The following is a 14,785-nucleotide window of genomic DNA, read 5'->3' on the forward strand; positions in this document are numbered from 1 at the left end:
TCTTGCAGGAGGGATTCCAGACCTCCCTCTAAGAGACTCGGTGTATAGTAAGTAGGGAAGGAGGAGAGGAAACCTTCAATTAGCTTTCAGTAATTACCATAACTAGAAGGTTCTTGGTTATGTAGTCTGCATACATTTATATCTCCTTTTTTCCTTAGACATCCAGATATGATACCTAAAGTCTTCAATTGAGAGAGAATTAATGTAGTGCTGGTTAAGTTCAGATTTACCCTGTTGTGTATCGAAAGCAAAAAACTCTGGTCTAAACTGAGAGGAATTGAGATGCTCATTGGGGGAATATAAACTATCTTGCACTTGGTCTTTTCTGTTGCATATTAACCATGGCAACCTTAAATATGTGCCAGGGTCAACTGAGATAATCCAGGATTTGAAGAAGTTAATTTTGGGTTAGTAATGAAGTAAGTCTTATTACTATAATGTTTTTCCTACTGTAGTCACTCACATCTGATGTCTTCGTTTTTATAGCTGCAAAGTATATTTGGATCAGAAGAACGCTTAACTAGTAATTGGGAACTCAAAATCCGTCCCAAAGAAGATACTAACATATACTTGATGTTTGCACCTACTCGAATAACTTGCTGCTTTGCAAAGCTGGAAATCAAACATCTGGGGACTCGATCACAGCCAGGGATTAAGTTTACTGTAAGAGTTGCAACCTAACTTCTAATAATTTTAAATGTAGATTTTTTTCATAATTATTTTAAATCTAGCACTGAATAGCTCTTTCTATCTAAGTTGAAACTTTTCAAGATCTACACTATGCATATCTGTACGCTTGTTAGAGATTGTGTGGGCACTAAATTTTACATTTTGAACATTAACCTCAATTTTGCATGAACTTTTTCCCCCATGAAGGAAGAAGATTTTTATGTAGTATGTTAAAAATAGCCCAAGATTTTAACTGTAGAACTGTCAGAATCTGAGCTAGTCTTGTTTTATAGGTAGGTCTTAAATTAATTTTCAGTAAAATGTGAAACAGATTGAATAAACATAGGCTTTTTTTATTTCTTGCAAAGTCTTCTCAGTTTACATTTTAAGCATTTGTCTTTCTGTATAGTGTATAATAGTTGTGCAGAAGTTCTAGTAAACTTTCTTTCATCTGAAGTACTATTTCTTTTTGTAATTTTTTTTCCTTGCCCCTGCTCCCCCCAGATACCGTTATCTGGATATGGAGGAAAAAGCAATATAACTTTAGAAAACGTTGAAAAACTGTCAGATAGTTACATGATAACACTGGATGGATTATTGCCTGCAAGAGTAAGGAAAGCTTCCTTCTGTGTGAGAAATACAGGTTCTCGGGCTGCCTACGTTAAAACACTGTGCATTGCAGATCTACAGACAAAACCAGTTATTGATCCTCAGGTATTGATGGTATCTCCAGAGAAGTTTGTCCTAAGAGAAGGAACACAGGAAGTAAGTATTGTATCATTTTCTGAGCAAGTTTTACTAATTTAAATTGAAACAAATATGATCCATTAGACTCTGTCTGACTAGTTCTTTATTAAAATCTTCTTCAGGTGTGTAAAATTCTATTTCACTTGTATTGCAGTAATTCGTTTATTCTAAATGTTAGTACTAACAAGATTTTTTTTCTGAGTATATTGCCCACTTATTTTACCAGGTGATTACTATAACATGGGATCCAATGGAAAAGGACAAGAATTGTCATACAACAAACACATTAGTATCAACAGTATGCTTTTTTTATGGAGATGAAGTTTCTAGGCAGCAGTACCGTAGGTAAGATGTACTTTGCTGTTGTAACAGACACAGATGTTTAATAAAAAGTTAAAGCTACAGGTGTATGCTACAATCAGTATGGATTTAACATGTTTCCAAAAATAGCAAGAGCAAACCAAAAGACATGATGATATGGAGAGACCTAGTAAGTCTTACATCTGGTGGATTGTTTGGGGGGTTTGGTTGGTTTGTTTGTGGTTTTATCTACATACTGTAGCTACAGTCCTAGTTAAGAGTTTTATTTTCTTTTTACATTCTTGAATTTGGCTTTGTTGGGTTTTGGGGAAAACTTTTGATTTTGTTTGTATCAGAAGAGAGTTGTGTTCTATCTTGGTGTCTCTCTTTACAATATGTATATAGGTTTAATTTTTAAAGAAAAGGCCCAAGAAAGTAGTAGTACTGAAATTCAGTAGTACTAAGTTTTAAACAAGATTTGTATCTTGGTTTGCTGAATTCTGTTGATGAAAACAGTGTTTGAGTAGATGTGTATGTGAGAGAAATAACATCAACACGTGCTCATAACTCAATGATGAAATTTGTAGAATATATCTTACTGAGCTTAAATAGAGGCTGTGTTACTCCACATTTCGATTTGCATAACTCAAATACACAAAAATGGCATACTCCACTTTTAATAAGTGGCGCTTTTGACTTGGCTATATATGTGGTATAGTAATAATGCAAAATGTTAAGAATAGGCAGAGCACTAAGCTGCTGATGATCATCATTCAGTGCAAAATTTCAGAATGGCTGTATTTGGCTATTGCTTTTAAATGTGATTGCCTGAAACTTGGTGAAAATCATTGTATTTATTGTTATCCTAATAAAGTATTAAACATAGCTGAATTTAACTGTATGACTTAATAAAAAGCTAATGGAATAGGTGCATTTGTGACCTTGATAGAAGACTGGCTTATCGTGGATGTCTCAGAAGATGCTTGTTACTGATTTTTGTATGAAGTCTTTTGTCTGAGTCGATGTTCACTGTCATTGAATCCTTCTCAAAGGGCAAAAATACTTAGGTAAAAGCTTTAATCTACTGATCAGCAGAAAACTCATTGAGAAGCTTGATGCACCTGTATAAATAGCGTTGGAAACTTCTTATTTAGACTCTGTATATTGGTATATGAGTGAAATTATTTGCTGATGATTCTGTTAGTCAGCAGGTATGGCATTTGGTTTCTGAACATGGTGATCTAGTTGATTGTTTATTAGTGGGAGCTTCTCTGAAGTCTTCCTTGATAATTTATAAGAGATGCTTATTTATTGAAATGACTGAGTACGGTAAGCCAGTCAAACCCTATATTGTAATTCTGTGTTAGAAGGAGAACATGATTTTGGATTTACGGGCAGGGATGAGAAATGAGTAATCTGCTTAGTCTGCCAACTTGTAGCTCAAGTTCTTTACTCCAAAAATGTACAGTCAGCAGCCTGACAAGTAGCTTAGACCTGAGAGTTAGTAATGCTGAGGTATTCTTTCTACCTCCATGGCTCTGACCCTGTTTGAGTGACAGGTTTCCTCTTACTGACCTGTAGCTTCCCATTTTTCCTGGGACTATTTATATCCCTATGCCTCTCAGTGTTTTCTGTCCTGCTGGCAGTCAGGCTCCTTGGCTCCATGTTCCTGCTGTTGGCTGGCACCTGCTGCCACTCCGCCACTGAGTAGTCAGTTTTTCCCCTCAAAAGGCTTTCAGTTGCGACCAAAATAGCATTCTCCTGCTTCCCATGGTGAATGAAAAATCACTCAGATGCCTGATGTACTTACCAGAAATCTAGGTAGGTGTGACTGACAGCAGAGGACAAGCACCTTGGAAAGACAAGGATATGGTAGCCATTATTTCAGTAGTTCCTTTTACTGTGCAGCAGTAGAGCAGGTATTTTTTTAACCATTTTAAGCTTATGAAAATATTTCAGTTCTAAATGAATGCTTACAGAGTTGAGCTTGGTGTTCTTGAGAAATGATTGGTAAGAATCCAGCATAATTTTACCTTAATCTTACTGATTTTTTAAAATTGTGATTTCCAATATTTTGTGTAATTAGTGACTCTTGTTTCTTTCTCTTTAACAGATGTACAATGTATAAACCTGAGGTAGAAAAACGCATAATCCCAGAAGACAGCTTATTGACAAACATGATATTTGATGAAGAATTTCAAGGGGAGCAGCTTGTGACAGAAGGTAAGCCTACGACTTGGTAAAAAAAATGTAATACTTATTTTCAGGTGGAAGAATGTGGTTTTAGGCTTGAATCAGTTATTTTTCCACTGTTTCTTTTTTGATAAATGTAGAAGAAGAATTCTCAGTTTGGATGGAACTTGCTATCTTTCATTCAATGCCTATCTATTTAAATGATTTTCTGTATTTTTTTTTTTCCTAGCAAAATAAAACCCCAGTCTATGAACGTTACAGCATTAAAAATGTTCAGTTTATTTGGAGAATATTTGCCTTGTTGTTAGTAATTGAGAAAAATTGAGTTAATTGTACACAGATATGTCTTATATTTGAAGATTGAGAGGCAGACAACTTTGACATTAAAAATCTATATTTCCCTTCCCAAGTAAAATAACTAATTTTATTTGTTTTTGTAATTTGCTTGTGTTAGCAAGGAATTTATTAAAAAAGAATGCAGTATATTGTAAGCTTGTCCTTAAAATAACACCCCAAACCACCAAAAAAACCCAGACACCACCACCACGCCCTGCCCCCTGCCTCAACTGTTCAGTCCCATAAGTGTCATGAACAGGTTTTGTCAAACCCTATTTCTTGAACTAGTTCTGTTCACATATGGAAAGATTTCACTCTTCTGAGGCTACTACACCTGAATAAATGTTGGTGGTCTGATTCTTTCCCTGTAGATCGTATGTTGTCTTTACTTGGAAAAGTAAAGATTGTTGATTATTCATCTTGGTTGAGGTGAAATTCTAGTGAAGATACTTGAGTTCTTGAGTATGCTCTGAAGCTTTTAAGCCATTGTTAGAGGCTAGACATCCTTCATTATCTCTTGTTGCCTTATTACTAGAGTTTTGCTCATGGTAGCTTAATTTTTTTTTTCCCCTGTAGAAAACAATGCCTACCTCTTGCATTTCAATGTTTTTCTGTATCTTTGAGAGAGTACTTTCCTGAATTTCTGAAATACAGCTTATTGTTCCCTATTTGGTCACAGTTGTTTTATTTATTCAAATACTTTGCAGGAACTTACAGCTTAATTCTAGGAACTACGACCTGATGATTATTTTTTTTGCCTTCTTTAAAGTAAGATGTTATCTTCTAGATGAAAAGTAATTTTTCAACATCTAAATGCTTTTTCACTTTTTGCCCTTTTAAATGAAAGACTGTTAAAGAGATGATGCTGAAAAAAAGCTCAAAGAATAGAATGTCTTGGCTATAAGGATTGCTTTTAATGTAAAGTTGGATCCCTAGACTGTTTTGGTCTCCATTCCTCATTACCTTAATCCACAGAGGTATTTGAAAAACATATTAAGAAATAACATACGAAGGTTTAGTGTTTGAAACAGTGTGATGTCGGTTTTTCACCTGTCTGCTCACTTGATGTATCAGTGGGATAGGGTCCAGGGCCAGCAGCTGGAGGGGATCCAAGTTGTACATGTGTGTTCCCAGTAAGGAGCCTTCATACGGAGCGGCCAGAGAGGGGTACAGGATGAGGCCGTTAGTGGTGTTTGTGTTTGCCTGAGTGCTGAGTATGTCTGTCTAGGCTGGCCTGTGTGTCTGGCTCTGTTTGTCTGCCTGTGTGTGAGATGGGAACATGGTTGCTGCGAACATGTGCTCAGCCTTGCTACTGGCTGGACCAGTGGCAGCATCACCTCCATCAGGCTACCAGATTCAGCTACTGTCTTAACACTGATGTGGTTTACTGCACTAATTGAACATCTATTATGTACTGATCTAATACATTTCTAGTTGCTGAAGTATGCTTCAGTTAATAACCGAACGGGCAGTGGTGGTTGATATTTAACATCTAGCAACTTCTTATTCTAAAGCAGTCTGAAATGTTTTGTGACTTCTGTACTTGGGTTGTCAAAATGAATTTAGCTTGCAATGCATGTTAGCTTCTTGTCTGTATATGGATGTGTTGTTAAAGAGGAGGGAAGGAATTCTGCTCAGTATTCTTCTCAAGATCCTCTTGCGCATTTCTAGTTATCACATGATGTATTTCACTATATTTTATAGGATCTAAACCTTTGTATAAAATGATTTGTCTATTGTGATTATGAAGATGGCACCATCATGCTGTTTTGCATGCTGTGATTTGGGTCTGACAGTTTTGGGTCTAGAATTGTATGCATTGTGGCCTTGTCAGTCAAAGTTACCTTAATGATATAATGAACTATCTCTTTTGATATTTTAAGTTGGTGAAAATGACATAGGCTGTAAGAGTTAAATATTTTAATAGGATATTTGAACAATCAGGATTTTCTGAACTGAATGGAAATTAGTTGGGGTGGTGGAGGAGTGAATAAAAGAAACTTAAAGTAGAAATAACGGTCATCCTAAAGTGCATCTTTCCATACTGAATTTTATTATATATATATATAGGTATATGACAGAATAAATAAATTATTTCTTCCAGAACCCACATTCTCCTAGACATCCTTTTGCAAGACTTGTCTTTGTTAACAAGCTTCTGGATGCATGTACATTCTAACTAAAAATGCTTCTACAACAGATGTTGCTCTGTCTTATCCATAGCTGAGTTGTAGAAGCTCTATGCAGGTATTAATAATTGTCCCTGCTGTCTGCTATGCACCAAAGGAAATAATGGTTGGATCAAATGTATCCTGTGTGAGAAGTGTTGACTTCTTCATGCTGTGTATTCAGTGTGAAATGGTTCAAAGCAAATGAGAAAATTTTGACTTGATTATTAAATATTTTGATGAAACGTTTTATTATTTTTAAATCATACTCCTACGTTCTTGACCTTTTGGATAATGAGAAATATAATGAAATAAATAACGAAGTGGTAGATTGAATAGACTGAGTTACTGAAAATAACCTCTCTCAAGTTGAATCGCTTGCTGTGAAGCCTTAGAAATGTTTTAGACTTATTTGTCAGGGTAAAAAAAGTTAAACTTAACTTTAAATTGGCATTGACTCAGACTAGTATATACCACTTTTATGAAGGTAGAAAATATCTGTCTTATATTTGAGAAGTTAAAATTGGCGTGCATTTAGATTTATGTTGTATCTCATGTTAATGTTGATTTATGCCTGATAATTGAACTTGTAGTAAGTAATTTTTTGAATGAACTAGGATATCTTAGAAAACAGATTATTAACTAGATCTATATCCTAAATCTATGTTGTGTGATTTCTGAGTATTATAGATTCGTTCTTACTAGAATTGCTCTATTACTCTCGTTTTTAGTATGTGATATCCCACGGGGAACAAACGATATCCATCTTTTCTATGCAAATATGCGGAAGATTATCCTTGTTGTGGTTGGACACTGCACTTTGGATCAGGATGGATGTCAGCAGTCTACTGGACATCATTTGGAATCAGATGGGTAATGTAGCTATAAGGCTGGCTGTCACACGATGCCTAATTGAAGTGCATCTCCTGTCATTGAAGATTTTAATGTCATTGATGAAAATTGACAAGTGAAAGAGCTGGCTCCATAATAACTGCTCCAATGAATACCTAGGTGGCTCTTCTCATAGTTTTTCTCTATACAGTCTGTTCAAACGATTATGAAAACTTTTAAACTACTTCTTCAACTAACACCCTTAACTTTATCTGCAACTTCCTATTCTTCATCTGAAGAAACTTTTTTTTTTTTTCCATAGGCATTTTCAAAGTGCATTTGTTGCTGTAGTCCTATAGGACTATAACCACTTTGTTCCTTGTAATGAAGTTTTGATGTTTGGGATGGAAATAGAGATACATTACAAAGACGTAGTGGCCTTTTCCTTGTCCAGCCCATATGTTGGTCTTTCAAGGTAGTGTGTACTATACGCACCAAAAGATCAGCACTAAGGCTACCCCCACTCTTGTTTCTCCCTTGAATGAAGTGGTCCATTACTGGGAGGATTTTTTTGGAGGACTGGCAGAGACCTGATCTTTAAAATGGACCTGTCACTTTTATTTAGACAGCATTTGGGGCCCTGAAAGGGAAAGAAATGTCCAAATCTTATACAGGTCCTACTTACTAAGATAGCATAGTAAAACCAATTTTTATTTTGATTTTAATGTTAAAACTATAAGGAATATATTTTCATAGGTTATTTCTTGAATCTTTATGTTTTTTCATCTCAAGATCCTGTTACATAGGTGAAGAAAGGGTCCTACCCAGTCTTGTTGTGTTTAATATCTACATATGTAGATGTTGTTTTGGAATTGCTTGTACCTGTTGAACTCTAGATGCTGAAGGCTTTGGGACACTTGACAGATTTGTTGGCTGGCAAGGTGTTTGTCAGGCATAGTGCTAGAGGTTGGAAACAAGTACCTGCAGCAGCAAGCAGGACATTTCTGTTATTTGGTGGTAGTTATTTGGTTTGTTTTTTTTGCCCCTTGATAGCCTTATTAGTTCTTCTGGACTTGAATTTATTCCCTGGCTAAGCATCATGAGGATCTTCGTTTTCTGAGTAGACTGTAATTCTTAGAAGAGATTTGCGTGTATTAACTACTGATCTGATTCTTAGGAAATTCCATGTCAGGGAATCATGTGAATCAGTTGCCGTCCTGGTTCCATTCCTGTCTTCAGGGACGAATTCTCACAGCTATTAGTTCAGCTGTCCTGAACTGAGTCAGGATTCTCAGAAGCATTAAAAATAGAAGTAGAAATAATAGGAAGAAGAGCTGTATTTTTGCACAATGTTGTATGGAGTGAAAGTTATCTATTTTCTTTAATTGTTGATTTCTGCTTTTATTTTAGGATTTAAAATCAAACTTGTGAGTTAAGCTTTTAACTTAAGAAAATACACTGAAATCCTAAAGTAACAACTTCCTAGCTTTCATATGTGAGCTCATCTGCCATGTATTTTGCAAACAAAGTTATGAAATGCTAGGCCATGGAGATGATGAAGGGATTGGAGCATCTGTCTTGTAAGGAGACTAAGAGCTGGGTTTGTTTAGCATTGAGCAGAGAAGGCTTGAGTGGGGGGAGAATCTTACTGATGTGTGTAAATACCTGATAGGGAAGTAAAGAGGAAGACTGTTTTCCCAGTGATGTCCAGTGACAGGACAAGATGCAATGGACACAAACTGAAGTGCAAGAAACTCAATTGAAACATGGGAAGAAAAAAAAAAGTGGTGTTTTTTTTGTTTCGTTGGTTTGTTTTTTTGCTTTTTTGTTGTTTGTTTTTGTTTTGTGCCTTTTTTTTTTTTCTGGTGTGGGTGGTCAGACACTGGGACAGGTTGCCCACAGAGGCTGTAAAGTCTGTTTCGGAGAAATTCAGAACGTGACTGGATGATGTCCTGAGTATCCTGCTGTAGCTAACCCTGCTTTGAGCAGGGGTGTTGGACCAGGTGATCTCCAGAGGTCCCTACTGACCTCCAGCATTCCTTGAAACACAACTTGCATTGCCTTATTTCTCTCTGCAATATGTTCTTAATCTGAATAAAATATGTATAGAGAAAGCATTTTACTTTATCACCTAAAGATAATTGGTTTTTTTAGTACCTTCTGTTCTGAATGGTACCTTCCACTTCTAAGCATTCTGTGAAAAATGATATAGCTGCTAAATTGACTTCTTAATAATGGAGAATTGAATTAAATTGAAGGCCCATGTAAAGAACATTGTATTTCAGTACCAAATTTTGAGAAATACTAAGAGTAGGCTATTACAATTACTCATAAATTATTTTTCTTACTGCTTTTGCTTAATGCAATCTTATTTTCAGATTTGAGAACTCTGTCAGACGTATCAATGCAACTCTGGATGTTCTGCCTGTTAAAGGACCTCAGGGTCCTCCATTACCTGTAAACACCAATGATCTGGTCCAGAGTAAATCAGATGCTCAACAGACTTGGGCTGTTAAACCTGAGTACTTGACTTTGACATCTCCTTCTAGTAGTAAGTATTTTTTGAAGTTAACAAAATAACCATTCTAGTACTAAATAAATGTACTGCATACTGTGTACTTATTTTGTGTTTGTAAATATGGCTTGGCAGATAATCTTTCTGCAGTAGTTTTACACCTAAACAGTAAACTTGGTTTGAACACAGTTTTGGTTAAGTATCAGAGGTAGTGTGCTCTGTGTGTGTATACATATAATATGCAATGCATACCTATGAAGATTTTAAAGCACTGTGGGCAGAAAATGTTTTACCTCCATTGGTGCATTGTTGCATCTCTGAATCTTGGCCACTTGTGTGACTTTTTGTACATGTTAGCTTTTTAGAGCTCTTTTTGTATTATAGGTGGAACAGCAGACACTGGACGTGTCGAAGTTGTCAACAATTCTAATAGGATCTTGATGTTTGAAATTTCATGGCCAACTCACTGCCTCAGTATATCCCCACAACATGGAGTTATTGAACCAGAGTAAGTTTCTTTCCATAGGTTTCTTTTATGTGTGAAAATGCGGTGAGATTTTGGAGGAATTTATTTTTAGTTAGTTTTAGAATTTAGTTAATTGAGGAATTTTAATTTTTAGGAATTTATTTTAGTTTGTTTAGCCTGTATCCTGGAACCTAACAAAAATACTTAGTTTTTGTCAGCTAATATGGAAATCTAGCTTTTATGGTTTAGGACCATGTCCTTTTATAGTTCTGTAGAGAGGGAATATTTTTCTGCCACCAACAAAGTTACCTAGAGGTGAGGAATTTTCTGTGCCTGGAAATTATATTACTGTTGCGTAATTTTCCAGGAGCTGGATGTTCTTAAAAACAGAAGTTTTAAGAATCTCCTTTTGCAATAGTAGGTTCCACAAAAAATAGGTTTTGCTTTCTGAGATTTATTTAAGTAGTTGCTTTAATTTTGTAGGTGATTGCCCAGAGCAGATACTTTCTTTTCAGTCCTGTATCACTGTGAAAGATGTGATACATTTAAACACTTAATTCCATATTCATGTAGATGTAAATTCCTGGCTGTGGTGCTGTGGAACTTTCATCACTAGTGAGAACAAAATAGAGGATTATCTGGAAGGGATAAGGTATCTGCCACTCCTTGCAGATTCAATCAGTGCTGAGAACAACAGTTTCAAAAAGAGGTAACAATGAACAACTTTCCAGTAGCTGTGACAGCAAGTACATCTTGACTGTCTCATACCCTAGACTCAGGACTGTCTGGAATGATTTCTTAAAAAGAGGGAATTGAGGGCCTTCTACAAGCAATTTTCTTGCGCTGCATAATTTCAAAACATGTTCCCTTCACTGGAAAAGAATGAGCTGAAACCTCACATGTTGAGTCCAAGTAAGTAGTCTGGATCAAGAACAGAGGCCTGCAAGTAGGAAACAGACCCGTGGGAACAGCTAACTTAAGCACAGCAAGCTGCACTTGCCCAGTTTTCTACTTTCCATGGCCATCTGCCTGCAGTGCCAAGAGCAGTCATCCCATCAGGACAGGAGCCAGCCAGTATCTTTTATACTATGCATTGCAATGGCTGGGGCTGACAGAATCCTTGAACTGATTTAGGCCAGGAAAGGAGAAGGCCTGATTTCTCAGTGATGATAAAAGAAGGTCCTAAGATTGAGGACTGACTGCCTTGCAAGAGCAAGCTGACCACCCTCTGTTTCACCTGGACTAAACCCCTTAAGTTCCATGGAACAAGCTAAAGGCAACCTCTAACCTGCCTGAATGTGGAGTAATAAAATCTTGAGTACCTACTGAATTTGGTAGCATTCCAAGAGACTTTTTTGTGGAGGCGAACTGAAGCTAGCTTCTGGCATGTTGCTGTGCCTCAGTGTTGGGAGTATTGGTAAGTGCTGTAAAAGGGATTGCACTTTTGGAGCAGGGACTGTTGGAATCTCCAAAGGCTGCAAGAGCTGTCTTTGGCAAGTGTGTCTTCGCTAGGCTCTGCTCCTTTCCATGGCAATGAAAGTACTGAGAGGTAGAGTCTTTAGGTTCAGTATGACTCTTGAGACACACGTGGTTTGTGACCCCATGCAAGTTGGATTTGCATGAGAAGTTTGCAGTGTATGTCAAAGACAAGCTGGGAGGAACAAAGACAGTGGAATGGTTTGTGATAACAGGTAGTGTGTGTACTTCGTAAATCATATTCTCATGAACTCAGCTTGTACATGAGAGAACCATAGGTGAAAAGATTCTGAAAACTGCTGAGATGGAAAAAAAAACCCCCACACAATTCTCTATGGAAATATCAGTATCTTGCTTTAATATTTTAAAGCCATTAACGTCTGTTAGTTGAAGTTTGTAGGGATGGTCGTATTGTGACAATGATTATGGAACGGACTTTCCTATGGGGACTGATCTTGTCCTACACTAAACTTAAAATGAAAAATGCTATGCTGGTGATATCTTAAGCTAATTCTTCTGGTGTAGCTTGAGTGCTTTTTCTAAACATGCAACCAATGACCTTCAGTGATTTTGTAGTCATCTTTTAAATACTTTGTTGGTTACTTTTCCCCCTCCTTTAAATGTCTCTAGTATAGAATATGGAACATGGTAAATCAGATTTTTGTGTTCTCACTGTTCAAATTACTGGGTGGTGCCATAACTGCTTCAAGTGAGTTTAGACTCTTCAGTGTCCCCTACTCTAAATACCTATGGAAAGCATTGATAACATTGAAAGGCTTTTCTTTTTTCCAATATCATCTCTGCATGGGAGGAAGGAAAACAAGGTGCTTCTCTAAAACTAGAATTATTTTCAAAGTTTCTTGAACTGTTGTTTGTGCAGTATACTTTGAACAGTACAATTATCTCGTTGGCTAGTATTGAACCTTAGTTTTTTGAAACATGGAGTTATATATCTGCTTTACATGGCTTGACTGGTTGTATATGTTACTAATAGGTAAGATTTAGTCATTCCTTATGACCCCTTATTACAACCGTCAATGACAAATTTATAAAGTATGTTGTTAAGCTTCTGACTACTAAAGCTTGATAATATATCGTATATCCTATACCTGAAATTTAACTCTCTCTAGATCATCTTCACTTACTATCTTAAAAGTACATCCTTTATATTTTTTGGGGGGGGGGGGGGGGGGGGGTAGTGGCTAGTGAGATTTGTTGTAGATACTCACTTTAATAGGAGGATCATGGTAATATTATTTTTTCTTTTATTAGGAGCAGTGCACCAATTCTGGTGAGTCCTAATCCATCACTTGCCACAAAGCCTTCATTAATTCCTTGGAGTGGCCTAATTTTTATCCGTTGTGATAATGGACAAAAGGTATGTAGTTTACTTCAGAGCTGAGATTGCAACTTTATTTTACTTTCCTGGTTAAGGTCTAGTAAAGTTGCAAAAACTTTTTAGGTATGAAACAGCAGCTCTGTCAACTTCCATTAATCTCCCTAATGTGTAAGGTTCGCTTGTAAGGGGGAAAAAGAATAAACATAGTTAAGATGCTGTTTTGCAAACAGAGATTCTTAGTTCATTCATCTCTGAAGAAATACTATGATGTGGACACTTGGACTGAATTGCCAACAAAATTGCACCTATATACCCACTACTGCCTTACGCATGATTTTCTAGAACAGCTAAACATATATATATATGTATACATGCATATATAGTAGACTATATAATATTTTAAGATCAAGTTCAAGTAGTTTATTGGACAAGTTATCATATAGCTCCTTTGAAATTTGTGAAAAAGCATGTCTAGAACAGGTTCTTGCTCTTCATGCATTTTGATCTAAGACTTTTACCTGATAAAATTAAGGCATATGAATAAAATTTGTGAAGCTAACAGTTTCCTTTTTCATCGGTGTAAAAGCAGAAGGACTTCTTGGTAATCTCCCCCAAGAAATAAACGCTTGTTTCTTTTATTTCTACAGCCAGTACATATTTTGGGTTATTTGTAACAATGTATGGACAGAGGACTAAAAGATACTGAAAGGATAAAACAACTTATCTACTTACTTTCCTTCTTGATGGAGGGAGGTGAGGTATGATACAGAATTGGAAACTGTCTTGAAAGCCAAAACAAACAGGGAAGCTGTTGAAAAGAGAGTTGAGAAGGAAATGGAGGCTGTGCACATATTTAACTATGTTAGGTTCTACAATAGGAGAAAAGGATTTAAGAGAAGATACCTACCAGGACAAAAGCAGAGAATGTAGCAAAATCAGTCAAATTGTAAGAGAGCTAATAATGCTTTTGCCATTTCTTTGCTATCTATTCAATTAAGCAAAAAGCATACTAAGATTTTACTAGCATTAACTGAAGTTTTTAGAAGTGCTAATTATGTAGCAGAAGTGAACACAAAGCTTGTTTTGTATGAGGCAGCCCCGCTGCTCTTCTCTGCAAGCAGAGAATATTGTAGTTGTTGTCAATTAAATTTAACTAGTTTAAATTGTTATTCCTATTGAATTAAAATGTTTAGATAGCAAATTTTCAATAAATGTTCCTGTTCTCCTAAGTTAAACTTGTCCTAAAATCTTTAAACTTTGAACTGAAGTGAGAGAAGACCTGGTGATTTAATGATGAGACTCCTTCTCTGTTGAAATGTGGAGTTGAACAGCAAGAGCTCTTTACAGCTCAAGGAAATAGAGCTAAATAGTTTGACTAGTTAATATATCAATGCTTACTATTTAAATCTTCCCTTTCTCCACATCGTGCAAAAGTTTGTTAAAGTGCAGATTCAAGAGGCAGTCACACAGCATGTGTCTGGAGCAGACTTTCCACATAGAAGACATGGTGTATTTGCCCCACAGTCTGGAAGTCGTACTGTTCATGTGGCAGAACCTCTCCCAGTGTTCCCTCGAACAACAATGGAAATAAAGAACAGAACCATTGTTTTTCCTAAAACAAGGCTTGGCCAAAGCTCAGGTAATACTGCTTACTTAGTAAATGCAACATCTGTAGTATCTTGCGTTCAGAGGCTTTGTTTACCATACTGCATGTTCGGGAACTTGAATACCTTGACTTTGTTCTT

The 14,785-nt window shown here is 36.4% G+C and overlaps 1 protein-coding gene across 4 annotated transcripts in view; it reads left to right on the forward strand.

Moving 5' to 3' along the window:
• The window catches only part of CEP192 (centrosomal protein 192), a 72,567-nt gene that overhangs the window by 43,071 nt on the left and 14,711 nt on the right, over positions 1-14,785 (forward strand). For all 4 annotated transcript variants that reach the window (XM_042798086.1, XM_042798084.1, XM_042798085.1 and 1 more), the window contains 9 exons: positions 487-663; positions 1,174-1,434; positions 1,643-1,761; positions 3,830-3,939; positions 7,145-7,286; positions 9,623-9,795; positions 10,144-10,267; positions 12,974-13,079; positions 14,475-14,679. In XM_042798086.1, the coding sequence (XP_042654020.1) occupies positions 487-663; positions 1,174-1,434; positions 1,643-1,761; positions 3,830-3,939; positions 7,145-7,286; positions 9,623-9,795; positions 10,144-10,267; positions 12,974-13,079; positions 14,475-14,679 (1,417 nt within the window). The remainder of the gene's footprint in view (positions 1-486; positions 664-1,173; positions 1,435-1,642; positions 1,762-3,829; positions 3,940-7,144; positions 7,287-9,622; positions 9,796-10,143; positions 10,268-12,973; positions 13,080-14,474; positions 14,680-14,785) is intronic.

The sequence above is a fragment of the Tyto alba genome, unplaced genomic scaffold (assembly GCF_018691265.1).
Source record: "Tyto alba isolate M040663 unplaced genomic scaffold, T.alba_DEE_v4.0 Super-Scaffold_27, whole genome shotgun sequence".
Classification (NCBI taxonomy): Eukaryota; Metazoa; Chordata; class Aves; order Strigiformes; family Tytonidae; genus Tyto; species Tyto alba.